Below are 26,036 nucleotides of genomic sequence, written 5' to 3' on the forward strand. Positions count from 1 at the left end.
TTTGGAAGTGTCTCTCGCGCAAACTATTCAGTTTAGAAAAAAATGATATTAGAAACCTCAATATCATTTTTGAAGACCTATCCATAGATACCCCACACGTAGGGGTTTGATGAAAAAAAAATTTTGCGTTTCAGTTCTAAGTATGGGGAACCCCAAAAATTTATTGTTTTTTTTTTCTATTTTTGTGTGAAAATCTTAATGCGGTTCACAGAATACATCTACTTACCAAGTTTCAACAGTATAGTTCTTATAGTTTCGGAGAAAAGTGACTGTGACATACGGACGGACAGACGGACAGACAGACAGACATGACGAATCTATAAGGGTTCCGTCAGGGGCGTATTTACCCTAGGGCCAAGGGGGCCATGGCCCGGGGCGGCAGGCCGCGGGGGGGCGGCGAAGCCGCCCCCTCGCGGCTTTTTCTGGGCGCCTTATGCCTTATATAATCAAACTTAGCTATATTTTTTATTATATTTTAATTGACATTTAAATTAATAAACAAACGAACGCTTCAAACCCCACCAATTGCTTAAAATATCTACCAACAAGTACCTAAATTAAGCAACATTTTCGTTCAAGAAGTATTAGTACGGCGTGATCAGTTTCATCAGTTGTTAGCCGAGTTGAGGAAGCGCAAAACGTCAATACGACGTAGTGACGGCCAATTTTGTCTTCTTAGGTAAATTAGACACAATGTCTGAGGCAGAAGTAAGGAGTGCCGTAAACCTTCAAACAGTATACCCGTTAGATCTCGCGGTAGACCTACAAGACGAATGTGTTTTATTAAAACATTTTCTGACCGCCTACGAAAATAAAATGAGCTTAATAAGGCAACTAAGCTTACTCATAAAAATAAGGGCCTTAAAGAAGCATTCGCATAGGTATGTAGAAATATCATCATTGTGCATTTTTCTTTGCACCGCAGTGACTAATTGCAGTGCAGAACGATCATTTTCTGCACTCAAAAGAATAAAAAATTATCTACGTTCCAGGGCCCGGCCACATGTCAGCGGTGCGACGCTGCCGCCGCCGCCCGGGTGGCACCGCAGAAATCTGCGGCGCCGCAAAACGCTCTAAGGCGTCGTCCGCCGCACCGCAAAATTTAGTGGTGCCGCGCTGCGGCGCCGCACGCGGTGCCGCCGAGCGGCGTGCGGCGACACGTGCGATGCCGCGCTGCATAGTACATAAAAAATTAAATTCGACTACCAGTTGTTTGATCAGACATAGCCCTTCATAGCGATAGCGGTTCGCCAAAAACGCTGCAAATAGTGTTAAAGGTATGAAAATCGGTACGATTGATCTTTAGGACATTTGAAACAATTTGACCCGAAGCACCAACAAATAAAAAAAAAAATAGGAGGGGAGTTATAACGTCATCTTTTTTTGTATAGAATAAAAAAAATTGTTTAGAAACCTATCGTGTGTGGTATTACACGAAAGGTATTTCTGAGCCGATTCCAAAAATATATCACATTACATTTGAGTAATTTTTTTTTTATTATAATAAAACTAATTTTCAAGGCATACCAAGTTTGAGCTTCTCCAGATACAATAACGTTATTTTTTTTTTGTAAAATATACCTCAAATTATACCTAATATCCTCATATCTAATTCTAATAAAGCAATTTTGAAAATATTTACAATTAGTTTTTTTTTTTAATATACTCATATTAGGTATAATTTGAGGTATATTTTACAAAAAAAATTGAACGGTATTGTATCTGGAGAAGCCCAAACTTATTGGTATGTTTTGAAAACTATTTTTATTATAATTAAAAAAAATGACTGAAATATAATGATATGATATATTTTTAGAATCGGCTCAGAAAGTCCTTTCGATTAATAGCACAAACGATATGTTTCTAAACATTTTTTTTTTAATTCCATACAAAAAAAGATGAAGTCCTCATCTCCTTTTTTTATTTGTTGGTGCTTCGGGTCAAATTGTTTCAAATGTCCTAAAGATCAATCGTACCGATTTTCATACCTTTAACATCATTTGCAGCATTTTTTTTATGATATAGGAGGCAAACGAGCAGACGGATCACCTGATGGTAAGCGATTACCGCCGCCCATGGACACTCGCAACACCAGAAGGGTTGCAAGCGCGTTGCCGGCCTTTAAGATGGGAGTACGCTCTTTACTGAATTTCTCGGTGTACCGCCAGCGCTATCACACGTGTTCTGCTCTTGCTGTTGTTAAGAAGGCGCAGAAATAAAAAAACAATTAAAAAGAAAAAATTGGGTGAACTCATATCTTCGTATAATGAATGAAGATGGAAATCATTTCAAAATAAAATACGAGGCGTTGAAGATGACTGAAAATAAATTTTATAACTATTTTCGAATGTCTGTGCCGTGTTTTGAAGAACTTTTAAGCAAAATATCACCTCGACAACAGCAAGAGCAGAACACGTATGAAGGGATTCATGTCTGATCATACAACTGGTAGTCGAATTTTTATTCTTTACTATGCAGCGCGGCATCGCACGCGGCGACGCACGCCGCTCGGCGGCACCGCGGCGCCGCCGGGCGGCACCGCTAAATTTTGCGGTGCGGCGGGCGACGCCGCAGAGCGGTTTGCGGCGCCGCGCGGCGGCGGCGGCGTCGCACCGCTGACATGTGGCCGGGCCCATCAGCGAAGAGCGCCTGAATAGCTTAGCTCTTCTTAATATAGAAGCTGAGCTGACGAACGTTTTAAATTACGACAGCGTCATTGATGATTTTGTCAACCAATTTGTACATATGAAAAAAATATAAATGCCTATGTGAGTAAATGGTAAATGTTTCGTTATTTTTATTTCACACCCCAAAGGTACTTGTTGCAGGTTTTATCCTAAATAAAATACTTTATCGTCACTGATGAAGGGGGGCGGCAAATCAAAATGGCCCGGGGCGCCAAATTTGTAAATACGCCTCTGGGTTCCGTTTTTTGCCATTTGGCTACGGAACCCTAAAAAGTAGACATTTTGACCTCGGTTCATATTGTTACTCGCCCCGATCGCTTTTTTGACCCCTTTTGCTACATAAAATACTATTAAAAATGTATACCACTTAATTTAGAACTAAATCTAACGACACTAACCTCATTAATGGCAGAACTTTGTCTCGTTAAACTGGGCGATTTAACGTTGAGCGAGCCGCAAAAGGTGGGTTTGTCGAACGAGTCTAGGGCGACGTCGTACAGGAGTCGCAATACTATGCACGCGTGAATAAATACCACGGGGACATTTTCAGGGAAACTGTAAGAAAACAATTTAGCATTTTACAAGGTATCTTTTAGCGCATTTTATAACGAAAATCATAGAGCAAACAATTAAAGTTAGATAAATCTAAATCCGCCTTAGTTACTTAATCGTGCGATGCAATGAGTACCTGGGTGGAAAGAGGATTATCACGTAGGGAAGCAATAACTTACGTCATATCCAATATGTTCCCAGTAAATAACTCGTGGAACACTTCGTACAATTGCGTGTCGCCGGCTTCAACGTCGTTCATAAGTTCGGTGTCTTTGGTAAAACAACCCAGCAGTCGAATAGTATCGGTAAGTGTTGTCATACAAACCTACAACAAAATAAGGATAATGAATGATATTTCTCATACATGTTTACGTAATGGTGAGTATGGTGACTTATTTCTTTGAAAGGTTTGGTTAGCCAAAAACTTAATCAATTTCTAGAATAAAAAAAAATATTAACTCACATTTAGACCCGTCTATAAATGTGAGTTAATATGTGTTCAAAACGCGAAAGTTTTAAATATTATAAAAAAAAATAGTTCAAAAGTTCTTACTTCGTGATGAAAAAACTTAGCGTTCGCCGGCTCGAAGCGCATAGCCGTGCTCACAGTGTAGAAAACGATATGTATCAACTGCAGCATATCCCGGTCCATGAGAGTATCCCCGCGCAGTTTGCCTTCGAGCGACGCCAATACGCTCGTCACGTACACAAAGCCGCTCACCTGAAGTTAAAAATATTTAACATTGATAGATGTACTGCTGAAACTCTATTCACCTATTGAGATTTTTTTAGTTTGACACACTTATGTTAACTTCATTTGTAACTAACTAGGTAACAAGGTAATATTTGCAAGTTGATTTCAACTTTGATCGAGCTGATTTGATGATGGAGCCAGAAGATGAATGGTGGAACTCTTCTTGAATTACTACTAATAGTAGTGCATACAAACTAAATACAAACACACTTCGACACAGATATACTGTGCCATGTTTAACCACATAGTGATATTATCTTAGCCTATGTTGAATTACCAAATTAACCAATACCCAACGTAACATTACCTTTCTAAATATCGTCCTAGTCCTGTGTGAATCCCTGAGACACGCCAGCAAGGCCTTCAGGATATGCAGCTTGAGTCGTAGCGCGTCGTTGGGCGCCGCATGCATGCCGCAGAGCAATGCTGACATGTCTTCTTCGCCTGAACCACTCACTATCAGTTCTCTTACGACACCTGGACAGGCAAACCATCATAAAATACTCAGATCAGATATGTAACTCTGCAATGGATGGCTGTCAATTTTAGATTTTTTTTTGTATGCGGTACTGTGTTTTATAACGTCACTTATGTCAGTCTTGTAGATGTCTTACAAATTATGTATATGCCTCATTTAAACAGCTGATTAAACATTTATTTAAGTAATGTTTTAACGTTTTACTAAACTTACCCAAAGCCTTACTCCTACAAGATTCATGAACCACCATACCGTGGACGCACTTCGCACCGCCGCAGTCCCTAAATACGTTACAATTGTTCGTGTTCCCATTCAATAACGCAGTCAATCCTTCCATAAGTAAAGTACCCAATTCTTCCTCTTCTATATCAATGTTAGGGTCTTTTATCAATGAATCCTGTCTTATAGACAACCGTTTCCTCCTTTCTGGAGCAATCGGCTCACTAGAAGCAGGATCAGATTCTTTCTTTAATTTCTCCTCTTCAGCGATCTGTTTGTCTTTCAAAAATACGGCGTAGCGAGAGAGGCATGTAACAAACACTTCTAACATGCCTACTTCCCTGTATACATCTTTAAAAATCATATTATGCCTGCAAACAACGAGCAAGTGTGAAAATTTGCAATGTTATCATGTTCGTAAATTTAAAAGTAAATATAAACAAGTAACATGAAGTAAGTACTTACTTTAAGATGTTAAGTAGTGTTTTCATGCACAATATGCTACAGCTTCTCGATTTATTCGCTTTTAATAGTAAAGAAAGTGATATCAGTTCCTTGCAGGGAACAAAATTTAACTGGAAAACGATAAACTCCAAAAGCTCAAAGAACTTTTCTTGAATCTCAGCGTTCTTCAGGTGAATCCTTTCGGAAAATTGACTTAAAGTGTTTTGGTTCTCTAATATGAAATAGTTTGCATTGTCCGCGTGGTATACGCTCGATATGGCATCTAGTATAGTGCAGCATAATGCAGCGGAGTTTGACTTTATGAACACCGATTGCAGGACCTGAAATTTAATTAAAGCGATAAATATAGTATTAATTTCGATCGTTGGGTTGATTTAATCGCGATTGTGGGACATGTGCATAAATAATATAACATCAGAACAATAAAGACAGCAGAATTATTGTCGTTTTGTCCCGCGGTATGAGTGCCGATCTTTTTTTAATTTAAAACAATGTCCAAGTGACCGCGTTGGGAGAGTACGCACCTGGAAGGCCTGCACGTTCCTGACGGCCTGGCCTGGCGTGGTGGGCTGTGGCAGCACGAACCCCTGCAGCTGGAACAGCTCGGTGTTGGCGCGCGTGGGCCGCAGCTCCGAGAAGCCGCACGCGCACAGCGACGATATCATCAGCACGAGGTTGCGCAGCGCCGCGCGCGCCTCTGATCCGCTCACGCGCTCCTCTTCTAACCTATAAGTTTGTTACAAATGCGTATTAACACAATTTCGATTAATTTCTTCACAGAAATTTATGTAAATAATAAATATAATAAATATTGTATAAAGCCTCTATATGGCCATGGACACTATAGGACGCGAATCATGCGTCCAGTGACGTAACTAATGGCGTTATTCATAAACGGCTGCTAACTTAATCAGTTGATGATCGTCATTTGTCCCTATCTGTCGTTATGCCATACCTAGAGAGGGACAAACGACGATCAGCTGATTAACTTAACAGACGTTTATTAATAACGCCGTAGAATCAACTTTTTCTTTTCACTCGTTGCCATGGTTACGTTCTCCTGGGTCACTCTTTAACACCAGATTTTTAGGCATTTAAATTCACCAAACACGCTTTTTTGCGATACTTATAAACCCTTTCCATTGAGGGTCGTCTACCAAGCGTGTCAGAAGGTGGTGTACAATGTCTTCTAACAAATTATGCTACTATTGTCTCTTTGCTGACCGGACAGAATAACAACAAGAAATAGTTGATCTACCCATATAAGTTTTGTAAATAAGTATGTAATGATAGCTATCTCTTGTGCTTACGATCTCTCGAACCCAACCACTCTCAGGCCATGAGTTCATTTTAGCCAGGATGACCGTTTTTCGCGATTTGCTACCTGATATTTATGCGACACAGGAAGAAAGCATTTTAAGCGACGCAAGGAGAAAGTATTTTACGCTTAGTTTCCCGACAAACATCATACACATAATAATGTGTTTCATTAACAAGTCCATGCAATAGGCAGCCAAAGAAATAGCTATTGAATATATGGATTTAATTGTTTACTTATCATAACAACACAAAGCATTTATCAACGGGTTCTATTTAACGATACATTATGTAGGTAGGTACAAAGTTAGATATCAATATCTGCTCGCATCATTATCATGTATTAAGGTAATGTCAGTTAATGTGGCCATCTGTTTGCATAGCAATGCAATACAGATGACGTAATACGAATGTGCATTAAACACTTACACAGTCACATACTAATAACTGGGTATAACTTAGGTATCTTACTTACTACAAATAACTAATAACTAAATTTTGTATCTACCTAATATTTACTACCTTAAAGCCAGTACCTAAGATCTAAAACTGATTTAGCTGTTCATATTAAATGTCTCTAATATGGAAAGGGCCAGTTATGATTCGACACAAGCGAAATTTTAAGAAACGAAACTAATAACAGTTGCATTTATGGGTCAAACGCTATCAGCACTTAAATATAAAGCATTAAATTGCGCAGAAATACTTATAGAATATTAATATTTCTCCGACTTTGGAGAATTTTATTGTGCCATGATCATAGAATTGACATGATTCGAGTTACTTCAAATTCGTTAATTCTGTTGGTGAAACCAGGCGAGCCATGTTATGCCAAATGAAATATGTACACAGAAATTTTGACATCTTAACACATTTATTGCCACCCAGCCAAACAAGACATCCGCGCCAGGCCACAAAGATTTCTTCATATAAAGGTGTAGTACCACGATCCCGACTATCGGGTCGTCCGGCCTGGGAACGAAATCATAAAATACCCGATAGTCGGGTTTTCGGCACTGAATGTGTTAAAGTGAAGTCATTATAATGGTTTACAGTGGAATAATTGATACTTACCTACTAACACAAATTGAATAAGTATGACTAAAAACAGTAAATGGTGCTTACCCTGACGTCAAATAATCGGGTACCCCATCTCTCTCATGCCTGTGATAAAAAATAACTCAAAGAAATAAAACAAAACATTGTGATACAAAACAAACTATTAGATCTAAACACGTGCACATGCACTAATTTACATGAAATAAATGTAGTAAATAAGTTTACTCACTTAAGAAGAAATTCCGACAGAAATAAATATCCTTGACATGAACGAAAGTCGTCCAATAATAATTGACTAACATCACTTGAATCCTTAAGAAAGCAAAATACTGCAACGAACATTTCAACTACCTGAAACAGTAAAAATGATAAAATTCGTCGTAAAAGTAATTAATTGATTACTAGATAAACATATATATGGTATGAGGCAGTTGGAGTTAAAACTGTATAAATATCTGTGTATTAACTTTGGTGTTGAAACAATAGTAGTGAGCCCTTTTGATTCAGATTAACATGAGAGACACTCATGTGTTTGGGCTCCTATTACCTAAAGTAAAAAATAAAGCCACTGAATTCTATTCGACCAAAAATATATGTAATTAACTGTGTTAAATCCAGAGAAAAGATGCCTTTTTTCGGTAGGTTTACACCATCATCAACATTCCTCTAATGCAAATCCAATGATAGCCGACGTAAGCACCTAACGAGATTCCTTTACTGCGTTATCAACATCTATTATTATCAACTAAAGGATAAATTAAAAAAGAACAGTGACATGGGTCTAATCAACCTTTGCACTCACTGTCATCATGTCATGTACCACCGCCCACACTGTTAACTGCAAATTTGTAAACCTTATTGCAAGCACGTAAGGTCCACCACTGGTGAGTTAACAATTTCGCTGACAGTACTAAAGTTACGCGTTGTTAAGCCCACAAATATAGCCTCTCTGTCGTACGGGGCCACCCGTAAATTACGTCACACAAATTTCATGATTTTTTTACCCCTTTCCCTGCTCCCCCACCTTGTTTCCGAAAATATTTTCCTTTATCAAAAAAATGATTGTTAATAAAATAAATTAATTAAAAATTAAAAAACACGACTGCAGTTTAAAAGCGAACTGAAAAGCTAAAAATAATGTTTAGTTATGTTAGCTACTCAACTTAATAAATGTAAAATATAATATAAGTGTTCAGTCAGGGTCATAAACAGCAAACGGAAAAGTTTAGGCTCATTTAGGAGAGTGACTGTACTGTATATTTTATTTCGATTGCAGTCGGGGACCTTGATATATTGAAATGTTCCCACATTCACAGGTCCCCGACTGCAATCGAAATAAAATATCAGGTACAGTCACTATCCTAAATGAGCCTAAACTTTTCCGTTTGCTGTTTATGACCCTGACTGAACACTTATATTATATTTTACATTTATTAAGTTGAGTAGCTAACATAACTAAACATTATTTTTAGCTTTTCAGTTCGCTTTTAAACTGCAGTCGTGTTTTTTAATTTTTAATTAATTTATTTTATTTTATACATTTTAGTGACCATACAAACCAACCACATTTTTTATGATTTAAGGCAATTTAGTTGCTCCAAGGAGCTTTCATCATGTTGAACTTTGATATGTTAGCATAAAACATGCTTAAAAACGTAAATAGGTCGGACCCAAAAACCAGACGTATTGAAAAGTGCTATGGCTTAATATCTCTGCAAATACTTATGTATTTCCTATTAGTTGGCTTTCGGCCTTCGCAATTAAGATACTTGGGGAAGCTGCAGAGAGCGTGCACCTTTCTTACGCTCCGGGCCTTCGGCCCTACGCGAAGCTCGGCCTTCGGCCCTACGCGAAGCTCGGCCTTCGACCTTCGCAATGAACATACTTGGGAAAGCTACAGAAAGCATGCACCTTTCTTACGTTCCGGCCCTTCGGCCCTACGCGAAGCTCGGCCCTCGGCCTTTGCGATTAAGAAACTTGGGGAAGCTACAGAAAGCGTGCACCTTTTTTACGCTCCGGGCCTTCGGCCTTGGCAATTAAGATACTTGGGGAAGCTGCAAAGACCGTGAACCTTTCTTACGCTCCGGGCCTTCGGCCCTACGCGAAGCTCGGCCTTCGGCCTTCGCAATTTAGAAAATTGGGGAAGCTGCAAAGACCGTGAACCTTTCTTACGCTCCGGGCCTTCGGCCCTACGCGAAGCTCGGCCTTCGGCCTTCGCAATTTAGAAAATTGGGGAAGCTGCAGAAAGCGTGCACCTTTCTTACGCTCCGGGCCTTCGGCCCTACGCGAAGCTCGGCCTTCGGCCTTCGCAATTAAGAACTTGGGGAAGCTGCAGAGAGCGTTCACCTTTCTTAGGCTCCGGGCCTTCGGCCCTACGCGAAGCTCGGCCTTCGGCCTTCGCAATTAAGAAACTTGGGAAAGCTACAGAAAGCGTGCACCTTTCTTACGCTCCGGGCCTTCGGCCCTACGCGAAGCTCGGCTTTCGGCCTTCGCAATTAAGATACTTGGGGAAACTGCAAAAACCGTGCACCTTTCTGACGCTCCGGGCCTTCGGCCTTACGCGAAGCTCGGCCTTCGGCTTTCGCAATTAAGATACTTGGGGAAGCTGCAGAGAGCGTGCACCTTTCTTACGCTCCGGGCCTTCGGCCCTACGCGAAGCTCGGCCTTCGGCCTTCGCAATTAAGAAACTTAAATTGGGGAAGCTGCAGAAAACGTGCACCTTTCTTACGCTCCGGGCGGGCCTTCGGCCCTACACGAAGCTCGGCCTTCGGCCTTTGCAATTAAGATACTTGGGGAAGCTGCAGAGAGCGTTCACCTTTCTTACGCTCCGGGCCTTCGGCCCTACGCGAAGCTCGGCTTTCGGCCTTCGCAATTAAGATACTTGGGGAAACTGCAAAAACCGTGCACCTTTCTGACGCTCCGGGCCTTCGGCCTTACGCGAAGCACGGCCTTCGGCCTTCGCAATTAAGATACTTAGGGAAGCTGCAGCGAGCGTGCACCTTTCTTACGCTCTGGGCCTTCGGCCCTACGCGAAGCTCGGCCTTCGGCCTTCGCAATTAAGAAACTTAAATTGGGGAAGCTGCAGAAAATATGCACCTTTCTTACGCTCCGGGCCTTCGGCCCTACGCGAAGCTTGGCCTTCGGCCTTCGCAATTAAGATACTTGGGGAAGCTGCAGAGAGCGTTCACCTTTCTTACGCTCCGGGCCTTCGGCCCTACGCGAAGCTCGGCCTTCAGCCTTCGCAATTAAGGAACTTGGGAAAGCTACAGAAAGCATGCACCTTTCTTACGCTCCGGGCCTTCGGCCCTACGCGAAGCTCGGCTTTCGGCCTTCGCAATTAAGATACTTGGGGAAACTGCAAAAACCGTGCACCTGTCTGACTAGGGATTGCTCCCGGTACTGAGTTTGTATGGCGAGAACCGGGAATTCCCGGGAATTATTTCTGATGCTTGGGCCTTCAACCCTACGCGGAGCTCGGCTTTCGACCTTTGCAATTTGAATACTTGGGGATGTTGCAGGAAACGCACATCTGTCGTACGCTCCGGGCCGTCATCCCTACGTGGAGCTCGGCCTTCGGTCTGACACTTTCACACTTTGTTCCGTCAAAGTCGGTGCACAGTTATATCTGAAGACGGACTCTACAATCTCAGACTCTTTACAAAGAACTTATTTACATTTTTCTATTCCCTTAGCGCAATTTAGAACATATTGGCTTGGTTTTATGAGATTAGCTTTTCTTAACATATTTTGTGAATTCTTACTTTCTCGAAATTAGACTGAAACCCTCATATTGTATATATATTATTGATCGTCTTTCAAAGCGCTTCATTTTGATGCCCTACTCGATGGGTTTGCAAGATATTTTTTTCTTAAAGTTGCGCAATATGGCGTATTTAGTCCGCCATATTGTTTTTATAATGACGTCATATAGCCTATGTCACCCGGGATGATGTAAGGATTCTAATGATATATCATACATCTAAAACGGTCCAGGCATTTAGCTGCTAGGGTGGAACAAAGAAACTTACATACCCACAAACATGAACGCTGAAAACAATACACTCCTTTTTTTGGGCAGTCGTGTAAAAATTAACCGGTATTCGTTTTAAATACCTTCCCAGCGACCTCACACACTGACTGTGGACAAATTTCATGATTTTTTTACCCCTCTCCCTGCTCCCCCACCTTGTTTCCGAAAATATTTTCCTTTATCAAAAAAATGATTGTTAAAAATTAACCGGTATTCGTTTTAAATACCTTCCCAGCGACCTCACACACTGACTGTGGAGTAACATAACAGCGAAAAAAAAAATTTCATTTACGTGTAGGGGAAGTATTCGAAAAACATCTTGTTTTTATTTTAGCAGTTTGTCGACGTCATTGATTTATATATCCATGCCGAATGGCAGCTTTCTAACACTAACGGCCACGGAGCAAAGCTGCGGACGGACAGACAGACAGACATGGCGAAATTACACTGTACAACGAATTAAAAAAACAAAAGAATATTCGTTTAAAGGTGAAGTTAAAGTGACGTCACAAAGTTGTCACAACATGTCACATTGTCTTGACTCCTTCCCACCCCCTAAATGTGTAACGTAATTAATGTATGACCCCTACTGTCAGCTAACATATTACTGGTGAGTGACATTACCTCCAATGGAGTTAGCTCTGGTATTTTCTGCATGTTTTCTATACATAGTGCTACACAACCTTTATCTGTAACAGAAACAGTGTTGTTAAACTCAATTATTCATTTTTATAACACATAGCTGTGAACATAAGGATGATTAATGACTCAGCCTGAAATAAAGAGGTACAGCAGTTTTTTGAGAATAATAGAATGGATCCACACATGCCAGCTGTGATACAGAAACTTTTACCATTCATGTTCACAGTTATAATATATTATTGACCTAATTACACACAACACTTAATTATTCATTGTTTTGCGGATGATAAAACCAGCAATGCTTACTATACTGACTACAGTGACTACTATATGACCATGTCAACCTTTTCCACTGTGTTAAAGAGTCTTGATAAACTATGCATCTGAGTTTTTAAAGAATAGGCAATGTATAAATATATTTTATTGATTGCTGCCTTTAACATCACATTAGCCAAAAATGAGCATTTTAACCCAAGCAATGTATCCTTATATTGTCAATGAAATACTCTTTGAACCCAAGAATGAAGGAAAAAGTGGAATTTTGACTTTAGCAAATTTGTTATTGTTCACAATTGTATTCATATTAAGTAAAAGGTAACATAACTTACTATGTATGTACTGCACAACAGATTGTGTTAATCCATGCCTAGATAATGTCATCAGTACTTCTGCCGCAGACTTTCGCCACATATTATTGTGAGGGGCACACCATGATGTTATGGCAGAGAACAGTAGGCTCAGATCATCTTTCCTTGCCAACTCTTCACATGGAAATGGATGACTGCATAGTCGCACAAGGACCTGCATATAACCAGGACAATATTAATTAGGGGAAACCTGAATAAGATCTCTAAAGTAACTGAGAAATAAATAAGTATGATACAAAATTATAATAAAAATTTACTTTTGTAAGTCAGTCCAAGTAACATACAAATTTAGAGAATTTAGCAAAAGTTTTTTATGGACTAATACCATTTTCTTTACAATATTAAATAAATTAAGATACATTGCTGATTTTGAATGTTACATAATAAATTACCTGAACAAATATCTTCTGCAACAATATTCGTCTTTCTCTTGGAGTAAAATCACTAACACCATCTTGAACATCAGCCTCTGATTCAGGTATTTCAGGAAGATCAAAAAATAGGTATAAACATTTGACTAATGTTGAAGGAATAGCAGCTGTAGTCATGACCTAGAAATAAAACCAAAGTTTCTAATAGATGTAAATCCTCTATGCTTAATTCATTATTGATTTTAGTGTTAGGTTTTAAAACACTTTCACTGCCAATGACTTACAAGAGGAGTTATTTTGTGTAGGAATTGCGATTCCTATACAAAACTATTATGGGTGATACTTCTACCGCAGGTTCGGGCTCGGCTTACTGAAGTTATACGAGTACTACATAGGTACACTTGTATTATCATTATTATTTTTTTTCTATATTTTTTATTTTTGTATTTCGGTTTTTTCGTGAAGTTTTGTACAGTCGGCGGTGGAAGTGCATGACCACTTTATGAATAAGTTCCATTCCTAATGTATCTATGCAGTTTTGCAGCTTGCTGTACACAGTAACCTTGGCTTGTGCTGTTGATACTTGTGTGTAACTGATTTGTAATTATATTTGTTCTTTGTATGCCTACTTAATTTTTATAAGTGAGAACCTGTAATTGGCTCTGTAAATCTATTATAGCTTTTAGAAATATTTATAGCTGTTGGTTTTCCATGTATGTAATAAAAAATAAAATAAAATAAAATAAAAAATTAAGTTATCTAAACAAAACTATAACCTTGTTGTTACAACAATGGTATCAAACAGAAAATTTTCTTTTTCATTTATTTATAATTGTGTACATATCCTACAACCACAACATTAACATTTAACATGCTTTAGATACCTGATGTTACATAAAAAAACTTCAATAAACATGGGTTACCTGTATCAATGATTGGTCTCCCGCTGCTAGAAGATTTAAAGTGGATAGCAACATCCAGCCATTGCTGGATTCCTCGGAATTCTCAATTTCAAGGAACTTTGCTATGGCACAACTCGCTGCCTCTGTGCTTTGGTTGCTAGCTCTTTTCCTAATCTCTGATACCATAAGTTTGGACACTTGCTGGCAAAATGATAAAATGTCCCAAAACTTTTCATTCATCTCACTTGAGGGACTGGTACCAAATACCTGTATTTTTAAACATGTTATATATTTTAGATTCTTAAACACATTCCTCATTTAAATGATATATATTATATATTTCTTTTGTTTAATGCACTTACCTTGCAAAATAGAGGTAGCATATTGTACAGTTTATCATCTTTTTCAGCATCTGTTAGAGGCTGCGCTGGGTGAGTGTACTCCGCAAACAGCTTCTTGAGGTGCATGAGGCCCAGCTGAAGATGTGACGACGCGCTGGCAGACTCCGCGGGCTCCGAAGACGTAGAGCCCGCAGCACCGCGTAATTTGCGCATCAGATTCATATTTCTGGCACTTAATTTTTCCACAAAATTTAAGTTATCCTCTTATTCGAAAAAATACGCATTCACTTCATTGTTATCAATAAAGACACAAATCGTCTGAAAATTTTGGTCTGATGGTAAATCATTTTTTTATTCACTAGGTATTCTCGGCACTTCCACCTACATAACTGATTTAATCTATAAAAATCCTGTTTTTCCTTTAAAAAGATATTACATTATTTTTCGTGAATCTTAAATAAAACCTAAATAAATGCGCCTTCCGTACGCCCACTCACAACAGAAAACAGACAGAAATCTATCAATTTTTATCACTCAAATAGGTAGTGTTGCCCGGAGAATAAAAAATTGCAGCTTGAAACTGACAGCTTATTTACGAGGTGAAATAGTTGCCATATATAATTTATAAAATGCTTGTGACCAATCGACTCCACACTCGCGTTCATGGCTTCGCGCATGAGTGTGGAGGGGGCTTTGCAGTGATACTCCCTGCAATTTTTCTCTTTTACTCCAACAAAAGCGCAAATAGAGTGACAGAGAAAGATGCCCCTCAGTCCGCACCATCTCTTCAAATCTCATGTTCATGATTTCTACCCTCATTATTAAAATGTATTCGGTACCAACACATGCAAGGTAAAATAACTCTCTGTACGAGACCGATAAATTATTTATATTAAAAATAACACTGAGGGGTAATGAACTATAAAAACATTTTTATTTCAATGTAAGAACTTTACTTTATTCTTGCTTTTAAATGTTTCTCTGATAGACAAATAACTTCCTCAGAAAATTTACAAGAACCAGTATCATGCCAGATACAGTACAGGTAGTAGATACCAGTGATGGGTACTCATATATATATTATACTACTCTTTGTGGGTACTATCCAAAAAAACAAACACAGGTTCACCTGTCGACCCCAAAATACATACATTTTGCTGACATTATAGCCAGTCTCTCTCATACATATTTCAATTTATACTTACATTACATTAGCTAACCATTGTGACATAATATAAGAGAAGAATCACAATAAAAAAGGTAACTATAGCTGGTCAACCAAATCTTGTCAGTAAAAAAAGGCGCGAAATTAAAATTTTCTATGGACGATATCCCTTCGCGCCTACATTTTTCAAATTTGCCGCCTAATAATATTAAGTAATCAATTGAACAGTCTACCAGGGGTCAGAACATCATAATAAGCACATTCATATAGTTGGACAAACCAAATTGTCAGTAAATAAGGACAAAAAAACTTTACTTTTCCTTTTCTTTTGGGTGCTAGTACTAGTGTAAGACAATGATAGTAATTATCTCTAGTGATTATCTCTGTCTATGTTTGAAATGAGACACATTTGAATTTGATGAACTATAGATATGTCACTGTAAAATTGTAAACACTCGTCATATTATAATCTCGCTAGTTACATTATAAACTGACTAGGGAGATTATAATCTAACCTAACCTACGTTAGATTAAAAACTTACGGGTTCACAATCTTACTGTGTCATATACAAGGCTCGGAATACACAATAAGGTTATGTGTTCTGTAATAGCAGGGCATGGTGAGCTTAATGTAAATGCCCTCTGCCCTATGTTAATCAGCATTATCACATAAGCAAGCTCAGGTGATAAATGTATGTATGTAAATGCACTTACAAAATTTACTACACTACTTTGTTGACTTGATGTACATAGGCACAACTTACAAAAGTACAACAGTAAAAATAATAGATTTCCTTCAATCACAACAGACCTTATAGGAAACTAATCATCACAATAATATTTTATAACATTACCCTACAATTATTTTAATAGATAATATACTTATATGTTGAGTTTCATTGATCACCTTTTAGAAATGATCACTTTAATTCACATTAAATGCCCATTGAACACATATTGTTTACTTATAACTAATTTAGTACTTGTAGTACTTAATAAGAAACAGAATCATAACCTAGTCAGAGTGCAAGCTTTGAGGATTAAGCTGCAGAAGTGAGTGGGTTTTCATGCCTCGATGCTAGAGGAGTGGGGGCATAGGATACATGGAGGATTTGGTGTTGAGGGTTATGCATGTTTCCAGTAGACATTAGGCTACAGAATGGAATAATTGTGAGAGGATAGTCACTCAACAAGTTGAGTGTTAAACTGGCGGTATGGATCTATTTTTTGTTGAATTAACATTTTCTATATATTTTTTTATAATTGAATAATATTCAGTTATTAAAATATGGCAGAATATTTCATATTCTGCCAAATATTCTGCCAGCAATACAATTCCACATTACTAGCAATGTGTTTGTGCATGGGACATTAATACTTATCTACTATTGGTTTAAATAGAACCCAAAGACGTTCAAACTCCAGTCTGTATTTGTCAACAATTTCCCTTTGTGAAGTGACTGTAACATCTTCCCAGTTGCCACTCAAAGCTTGATTGGTCCAGTTGAGAGATCCCATTATCACCACCGGCACAATAGCTGCGTCTTCGCTCGACGCGTCTACCAATGAGAACTTATGGTGCATAAGGTTTGTTGATTTCATCCACCTAACAGGAATACCTTGTTTCTCCAATTTTCTTATGTGAGAACCAGAAGCATACGCCATGTCAGCGTCAACTATTACACGGACTTTGACTCCTTTCAAATGCTGCTTTAACACTGTCTGGGCTAAATCCAGATTAGTCAAAACGTACATACATATGTCCAATGTGTATCTTGGGGAGTTTACAAAAGATAACAGTCGGTCCATGCTCTGGGTAACGACGCATCTTGAATATTTACTTCTTTGTAGCTCTCCGAGTCCATGAGAAAACATCAAAACTTCGTGAATTTCTTTTAGCGCTATTTTCTTTTCCTTGTTATAGTAATATAGGTAAGCCCATTTAGAAGCAAAAGTAAGTGCAATAAAGATGAATATAGACTTGCTTATCTTCAACAAAGGTGTCATTTTGTTTTCGGATCGTGTTCATTTACCACATTTATCTTTTGAAGAAGAAACAACATCAGCAATTATGTTTGCCGAATCTACAGAAAATAAAAAATAAATAAACACGAACAAAAATGTCAAAAATGACAATAAACTAACCGGAAACACTTGTTTATGGGTTACGTTTTCAAGTCTAGCTAAGTGCATTAAATTTCCATTTCCATTAAAGCCACTATTAAAGCCCAATCTATAGTCCAACAAGAAATTGTAGAAATTAAAAAATGGCAACATTGTATTGTCGTCTCGTTTTCTTGAATTTATTTGAAAGGGACGGCACTATAATGTTGCCACTTTTTAATTTCTACAATTTCTTGTCGGACAGTAAAATTTATTTTTGTTCATGCAAAATAAAAAAAGCGGCCAAGTGCGAGTCGGACTCGCCCATGAAGGGTTCCGTATTTAGGCGATTTATGACGTATAAAAAAAAAACTACTTACTAGATCTCGTTCAAACCAATTTTCGGTGGAAGTTTACATGGTAGTGTACATCATATATTTTTTTTAGTTTTATCATTCTCTTATTTTAGAAGTTACAGGGGGGGGGGACACACATTTTATCACTTTGGAAGTGTCTCTCGCGCAAACTATTCAGTTTAGAAAAAAATGATATTAGAAACCTCAATATCATTTTTGAAGACCTATCCATAGATACCCCACACGTATGGGTTTGATGAAAAAAATTTTTTTTAGTTTCAGTTCGAAGTATGGGGAACCCCAAAAATTTATTGTTTTTTTTCTATTTTTGTGTGAAAATCTTAATGCGGTTCACAGAATACATCTACTTACCAAGTTTCAACAGTATAGTTCTTATAGTTTCGGAGAAAAGTGGCTGTGACATACGGACGGACAGACGGACAGACGGACAGACAGACAGACATGACGAATCTATAAGGGTTCCGTTTTTTGCCATTTGGCTACGGAACCCTAAAAATATACCCCTTTAAAATATGGATACAAGGGAGTCGACTTCCACTAATATTTTTCGTTACATGTCGTCTCGTCCTTTCTTCCTTAAGGCCCCAGTACACAATGGGCCATCGCCGGCCACTCCAAGGGACGCAGCCATGCGGTAGAATGAGATAGCAATATCACTTGCTCCCTCTAACGCATAAATGCGTCCCTTGGAGTGGCCGGCGACGGCCCATTGTGTACTGGGGCCTTTAAATATATGTCGTGCTCGTATGGCGCGTGCACGTTGATTGTCCTGTCCATAGATAATTTATATAATATGTATAGCTGGTCAAGCAGATCTTGTCAGTAGAAAAAGGCGCGAAATCCAAATTTTCTATGGGACGATATCCCTCTTGGAGGATACAACTAAACGGAGTAGCCATTAACAGGCTTTCCCCTCTGTCAAAAATAGGCGGCCAACGGTCATACACAATGTATGGACTGACGTTTATCTGACATGGCTATTTTTACGTTACGCATACATTTGACGTTCCCCTCCCCCGCAAAAATCGGCAGACTGTTTTGTACAGAAAATTACAGACATGGCGTCTCCGTTTGATTATATCCTCCAAGATATCCCTTCGCGTTTACATTTTTTAAATTTGCCGTCTTTCTCTACTGATAAGATCTGCTTGACCAGCTATATGTCCATGTTCTGTCACTGTCATTCTGTTGCTGTCGTCATTGTCACTTCACTTGAAGTTTCGTTTCATGTGCGGACTTTCAGTATTTCGGTCGCATTGCGATAATTGTTCCAATATTCTTCGATATAAACATCTTCTGTTGAAAAAGCAACGTCGAAAATGCCTGAAAATGAAAAGTTAGTCCCATGCTACAACCGTGGTTGTGGCAAACAATTTGACACAAATCAAAATGACAAAGGTAAGAAAATTCCAGAAATTTCCCTTGTGTTCCCTTTATAGTTTCCTTATTAATTTTATTTGACATACCTGCTAATCGACAATATGTATAACTATAGATGAATGTCAGCATCATCCGGGAGTTCCCGTGTTCCACGACGCCTATAAAGGATGGTCATGCTGCAACAAAAAGAGTGTGGACTTCACTGAATTCCTCAATATAAAAGGTTGCACTCTATCGAAGCACTCGAATGTGGTTAGTATTTTTTTTAAGATTGCACGTTTAGCCCTTTATCAAGGTCCTTGGTCGTCAGACACCAAAAACCTAGTAAAAGAAATTTCTACCAAACTAGTCTGGGTGTCTGGTGACCTATGAGCTGGCACATTCTTTGCCCAAAAACTCAGCCTCACTGTGCAGAAGGGGAACGCGGTCAGTGTTATGGGAACAATTCCTCAGGCTAATTTAGGGTTAGATTTATGATTTATTTATTTATTTTGTTATTTAATCTCTGCTTTATTTACATAAAATACTGATTTTTATCAAGTTAACTTAACCTACTCTTGTCAATTTATTCTTTCTCAAATTACAGAAACCGCCAGAACCAGAAAAGAAAGTTCTTGATAAAGAGCTTGAGAAAAAGGATGTGATAGAAGTTCGAGCCCCAATAGTTGGGCCGCAACTGACTCGGCCTCCTTTTGACACTCCTATGGTAGCACTTGAAGCCCGTATTGCTGATTCACTCAAACAGCTTGTCCAGAATTCAGAAAAACCAGCTGCTGCAGTTGATGACGGGTAACTATTTCTTTAGAGTAATAAATCTAAAAGTGTAAATTATTGGCTTATCGAGACTTGTAGGTTTCTATGGAGTTTTAATATTCAAGATGATATTCTTTATTCACAAAGTCCTCTAGAGTCTCTATAATATATAATCGGGTATTATATCTCGGCGCGAGATGCTGTTGTGCCAATCTTGAGCTAGCCCAGCTGATAAAATAAAAAAATATATAGGTAATCCAAACATGTTGTGAAACAAAACATGCATATATTTTATGTGCTTAGATAATCAAGGCTCTGCTATTTCCCTTGTGTGCCTTAAACCATTAGGAACTGAAAGATATTTTACCAGTTAGATTCTTATGATAACATTATATCAAATTTAAATACCAATATAATTGCAGAAATGTGACCATTGGTACAAGTTGTAAGAATGGTGGCTGTTCTACATCATATGATGGTCCTCAGACAAACGACACAATATGCACTTATCATCCAGGTTGTCCCATATTCCATGAGGGGCTGAAGTTTTGGTCTTGTTGTCAGAAGAGGACAACTGACTTCAATGTCTTCCTAAGTCAGCCGGGGTGCACTACAGGCTCTCATAAATGGACTAAAGAAGTAAGTGCCTATATTTTGAAAACTCCATTAATGTACATAATTATAATTACAAACTTTTGTTACCATTTGTGGGACATAGAATATTATTTTTAGTTGAAATGATAATCATTAATCAATTAACATTTTTATTTAACAATTAGCTGATTCTACAGTTACTCTTTATTTCACACCATACACAGATGAAATATGGGTAGGTACAATATGAATAAAATAATATAAATTTGTATTTGTTGTAATTTGGTATAGAGATAGTTTGAGTCCCAGGGAAGGGCATAGGATAGTTTTTACGTCGGAAGTCATCCCTAAAGAGGGTGAAAAGAGAAAATTAATGAGTTGCCTGATAATTGATGTGAGCAATTATGCTCAAATATATCATTGCTATTACCATAGAGAAAAAAATACATAGAGTGCTCACTCCATACATCAGTTTTAGTACCAAAAAGACTATTAGCATCTAGCATCGAGTAGCGGAACTATCAGTACTGCTACTTGACAATAGATGTCGCCACCGACCGGAAAGTCTTATGCTGTTGAGATAAGACTTTCCGGTCGGTGCTACATCTATTGTCAAGTAGCAGTACTGATAGTTCCGCTACTCGATGCTAGATGTAGACACTGAAATTAATAGTCTGAACTGATGTATGGAGTGAGCACTCTTGTCATACTTATTTCTCTATGACTTTATCCAGGCGCTATACTTACTCTAGCTGCCGTTACTGATTCCGCGCAGTTGCGGGAAAAAGCCAGTAAAATATATTTTTTTGCTTCCTATTTACATTGTAATTTGTAATCTGTTGCAGGGCCCTGCTGCAGGCACAGTGAAATGTCGCTGGGACTGGCACCAGACGCCCGACTACGTGATCGTCAGCGTGTACGCTAAGAAGTACGACCCCACCCTGAGCTACGTCAAGCTGAACCCCATCAGGTTGAACACCAAATTGGTATTTAGAGAGGAGGGAGATGCCGTTTTTGAATTGGACCTTGAACTTCGTGGTGTAAGTATTGTATTATTATTTATATCCATAAATCGGGGTTTTTGATCTGGGAATGTGTACACAGCCAAAAATAGGCAAAAACTGTAAAAACCCATACTATTATAACATTTTTAATTCATACATCAAATTATTTTACAAATAAACAAAGTTATAAATACACGAAATCATTTCCGCACCAAAAACCCCGATATATTTTTAAGCAAGTATAATTATTGTTTATCATTTTTGTTATTACCTACGTCCTACACCTTAGTGACCTTGAAACTTCATATATTATAAACTATTGTAAAATTACTAGTTAATAACAAAAATAAAATGTTGAGAAGCTGAATGTGCGTCTCTGTGGTAGAAGTCAATTTTCATTTAGGAAATAAAAGCTTCTATCTGGCATTCTAGTGTTTTTTAACTTACCCAATATAAAAAAGTCTGTAAACTCCTTGTGGTATTATAAAAAATGCATAATATTTTGCAGGTGATAAGCATTGAAAACAGTATTGCATCAATGCTGCCTTCAAAAGTCGAAATCAAGCTGAAGAAAGCAGAACCTGGGGCCTGGGCAAAACTGGACTTCCCTAGATCAGAACAAAAGAAGGAGGAACCCAAACCACAGGAACAAAAACCTATTGAAGACGATTCTGTTGACCTGTCTACTGTAGAAGCTATACGGTCTATTGGACAAGTAAATATGACTGAATAAAATACCTTCCCGATTGATTGTTGGCGCGATTAATTGCGTGTTTACATTTTATTCGTGAAAGGTGAACATTGTGCTTGTCAGACTCCCTCTGATTTTTGTGAAAAATACTAACTAAATGTTGAGTAATGCCGATGGGACTACTATGATTGGATAATATGTATTTTGTATCTAATGTTACTTTTGTAAGAACTATCTACAATAAATCCTTCGAATAACTCACTGTTTATTTATTTAACCTTTTGGCCGCCGGACCTAGTCCGCAAAGACGCTCACTCACACGCCAGAGCAAATTTTAAGTAAACAACTAATAAAAAGTTTAGTGATTGCAAATAGTGATATCGATATTTACAATTTATGGTAAAAATCTTCTCAATTTGGCTTTGTTCTTATCCAACTTTAATTTATTTCGAAAATGCCAAAAATTAACATATTTTTTACACACGACAATGTTAAAAATAAAGGTCTTTATCATTAAAAACAACCACTAAACAATATCGATTCATGACGTAATATCACCGCACTAGGCTGTACAAGAAGTCGTTTATACAAGACAACGGCGCGCATGGACTGTCCGCAGTGCAGACCGACAAGGACTGTTTCCGCGCGGATTAAGTAATAATAGTCTCTAGGTCAACGGCGTAAGCGCTTGTCGGTACGTAAACTTTATAAGGGTAACGTTAGAGCCGCGCATCGTGTGTCGACAATATAAATGTAAGTACCGGAACTGCATTGGGGAAAATTGCACGTGGGTTAATTGAATTGTCAATGAGTGAAGAACAATAATATTGGAAAAGGGTGGGGATCGGAAATGTTCGGGAATGCATGTTTCACATTCGACATGTTCCTTAGATGAGCTTCTCAGTTCCCGTATTACATCCTCCCTACCATGACAATTTTTCGTCAATTTCAAATATATAACACTCGCATAGTTAGGCGACACTGACTATATAGTCCTAGCGTCCGCCTGTACCATTCCTGTGCGAAGCGGTCACTGCAGGGTATCACTCCCCACTACACTATCATCTTAAAATGAATCTTAATTGTTCTCCAAATAAACCACAAGGACAGATTTACTTGTCAGACTCTACTATCAACAGCTGAAGAAGCTCCCTGAACTTCAGCTATAGTTAATGCCTGTCTCTCTCGTCTCGTTTTACGTATTCTAGTTACTAGTTACCACCAATTGGCATTTAACAAGTGTTCAAATGCTTAAATAAAACCAGATTTGCGATTTGATATTTATTTTGAATATTCTCATATCGAGTTAACATTCCCATCCCTAGCTGTCTTGTATACAGGACAACGGCGACGAGGAACAAGAAAAAGGTTGAAATCTGGAGCAATTTTTTTGAGAGCCTTATTATAAAAGAATGGATTTCTATAGCTGCAATAAATGCAATTTTTTTTTAAACAAGGACCTAAAACATTAACATGAGTGTAAAAAAAATATAATTGATATTTTTTCCACATTTACCGAGCGGTTGAATTTTTGTCTTGTATACAAGACAGCGGCGCCAGTGTATCGTTCTATCGTTGTCTTGTATACATGCCAACGGCGGTCAAAGGGTTAATCCCTATAAGTAAAGTCGAATGTAAAAAAAAAACAGTTTTCACACCACCTATTCGGAAAAGAGCTTTTTCTTCCCTGCTAGGAGGGATCAAAGTGGCACTTGTCCTCCCTGCTAGGGGAGGTATCAAAGTAACAGTTTTCTGTTCTAGCACACTATTTTTTCATTTTTTTAGCTTAAATAATCTGTTTAAGCATCAGATTGTGTCAACACTAAGTGTAAGGCCTGAGTGGACGCTCGAGTTGGGCGTGCAGCGGGGCGGAGCGTGCGGCGTGCATGTTAAACAAATGCAAGCGTATAGGAGCGGCCTTAGTGCACGCTGCTCAAATTACTTGTGCGCCCGACGCCACGCTGCACGCCCCGCCGAACGCTCCGCTTTGAGCGTCCACTCAGGCCTTACACTAAGATTTTTTTATTTTCCTAATAGTTGATGTGAAAAGCAGTATGTGTCACACGGTATCAAAATTATTTCGTCTTGGGCGTTAACACTTGAATCCCTCATTACGCTCAGCTTCATTCAGGATTCAATGTACGCCCTTGACGGAAATTTGATCCCTTGTAACACAAACTACTATTAATTTTACCCTGGCCGCACGAAATTATCCATGCATTTGTAGAGCGACGTTCCGTTCCCATCTGTCATTCCGTACGGAAAACGAATGAAAATTCCGTGCGTGTGCGACCAGGCACACTTTCAATTTACAACTACAGGCTATCTCGGAAAATCTCGGAAACGGTTCTAATCTAACGATTTCGATGAAATTTTTCTATATCGAAAAATCGATCTAGCTAGGTCTTATCTCTGGGTTAATGTTCGATCCCCCAGATATTAATTTATTCCATGTGCACTTACTAAGTTACTACATGTGGACAAATTAATTTATTACATGTTTGATGGGAGGAGAAATTAATAAAACTTCAACGTTTGAATGATTTATGTACAATTTTATGTTTTCAACTTTTATTTACACCAAGTATCTTTAAAGGTTATCCATAGTAGGTATGTAATCAATAGTTATTTATTAGGTTACGTTTAAAACTATGTGTAGATCTTAATAAATATTATATATGTACATAACACGATTAACATATGTAGTTCTTTTTTAATGACTAGAAATACATTGACTAGATCTTTTAACTAGACAAATGACTATTAAATGCAATGCAAAAACTCGGAGGTATAGGGTACATGATATGTTAGACAAATTATTAAAATTTTAGGTACCTCTAGACATTTTTTTAATTATAATTATTTTAAGTAGTGGGAACTTATAAACGTGTTAAATGTAGGTATTACAGTGAGTCGATAAAACATAGTCATATGTTTCCTGTAATATCGAGGTACTGTACCAACTGTGTATTTATATTGGTGGATTTTATGTTATGTTACAGTACTATGCTAAGTTTCCTAATAATCTCAAAATTTCAAATAACAAACACCAAGAAACCTATCTTTATATACAATACAATTCAGCTGTTTTTGTTTCCGTTATCATTGCATTTCCTACGCCTTCTCTCAACAGAATGAAATTTCAATTTCTACAATGAATGCTTAATAATTGCAGCGTGTACTTATGACTTGCATGCGCGTCAGGGAGGCGAATTCGGATTTTAAAATATTATATTGTTTTGATATTAATCGCGGTGTAGCTTGCTCGCCCTCATAACTCTCATAAGTATATATTCGTGCGACATGGCAGTCAATTGATTTTTTTTTATTGTTTTGATCTCATTATGATACGTCCTTGAGGTCTAATCAGATAGTAATATCTTTGTTATCTACTAGAAGTAGATTGTTAAACTAGAATCGGCCCCCTGAATAAGCCTCCAAGTTTTCTATTACTGATGATACTCGTAGAAAGCTGCGCGTGCGCGCCACAATTCATGCTACGAGC

The 26,036-nt window shown here is 38.2% G+C and overlaps 3 protein-coding genes across 3 annotated transcripts in view; 1 reads left to right on the top strand and 2 right to left on the bottom strand.

The window, feature by feature from the left end:
• The window catches only part of LOC134650095 (WD repeat and FYVE domain-containing protein 3), a 55,416-nt gene extending 40,654 nt beyond the window's left edge, over positions 1 to 14,762 (bottom strand). Inside the window, exons 1-13 of the mRNA XM_063504929.1 lie at positions 14,486 to 14,762; positions 14,145 to 14,390; positions 13,243 to 13,401; positions 12,812 to 13,004; positions 12,186 to 12,250; positions 7,761 to 7,882; positions 5,680 to 5,881; positions 5,156 to 5,475; positions 4,685 to 5,061; positions 4,301 to 4,470; positions 3,793 to 3,960; positions 3,419 to 3,564; positions 3,086 to 3,242 (exon numbers count right to left, since the gene is read on the bottom strand). Of these exons, the coding sequence (XP_063360999.1) occupies positions 3,086 to 3,242; positions 3,419 to 3,564; positions 3,793 to 3,960; positions 4,301 to 4,470; positions 4,685 to 5,061; positions 5,156 to 5,475; positions 5,680 to 5,881; positions 7,761 to 7,882; positions 12,186 to 12,250; positions 12,812 to 13,004; positions 13,243 to 13,401; positions 14,145 to 14,390; positions 14,486 to 14,686 (2,526 nt within the window). The 5' untranslated portion in view covers positions 14,687 to 14,762. The remainder of the gene's footprint in view (positions 1 to 3,085; positions 3,243 to 3,418; positions 3,565 to 3,792; positions 3,961 to 4,300; positions 4,471 to 4,684; positions 5,062 to 5,155; positions 5,476 to 5,679; positions 5,882 to 7,760; positions 7,883 to 12,185; positions 12,251 to 12,811; positions 13,005 to 13,242; positions 13,402 to 14,144; positions 14,391 to 14,485) is intronic.
• A 2,201-nt stretch (positions 14,763 to 16,963) lies between these two features.
• On the bottom strand, positions 16,964 to 17,703 carry LOC134653656 (uncharacterized). The gene has a single exon (XM_063509050.1). It carries the CDS (start codon positions 17,634 to 17,636, stop codon positions 17,001 to 17,003), a length of 636 nt encoding a protein of 211 aa, XP_063365120.1. The 5' UTR covers positions 17,637 to 17,703; the 3' UTR covers positions 16,964 to 17,000.
• Positions 17,704 to 19,319: 1,616 nt separating this feature from the next.
• Positions 19,320 to 22,790, top strand: LOC134650033 (cysteine and histidine-rich domain-containing protein morgana). The gene is made up of 6 exons (XM_063504858.1): positions 19,320 to 19,507; positions 19,605 to 19,741; positions 20,076 to 20,278; positions 20,665 to 20,881; positions 21,682 to 21,876; positions 22,349 to 22,790. The coding sequence occupies exons 1-6, from the start codon at positions 19,429 to 19,431 to the stop codon at positions 22,571 to 22,573; spliced, it is 1,056 nt and encodes a 351-aa protein (XP_063360928.1). The 5' UTR covers positions 19,320 to 19,428; the 3' UTR covers positions 22,574 to 22,790.
• The last annotated feature ends 3,246 nt before the right edge of the window (positions 22,791 to 26,036 follow it).

The sequence above is a fragment of the Cydia amplana genome, chromosome 1, assembly GCF_948474715.1.
Source record: "Cydia amplana chromosome 1, ilCydAmpl1.1, whole genome shotgun sequence".
Lineage (NCBI taxonomy): Eukaryota > Metazoa > Arthropoda > Insecta > Lepidoptera > Tortricidae > Cydia > Cydia amplana.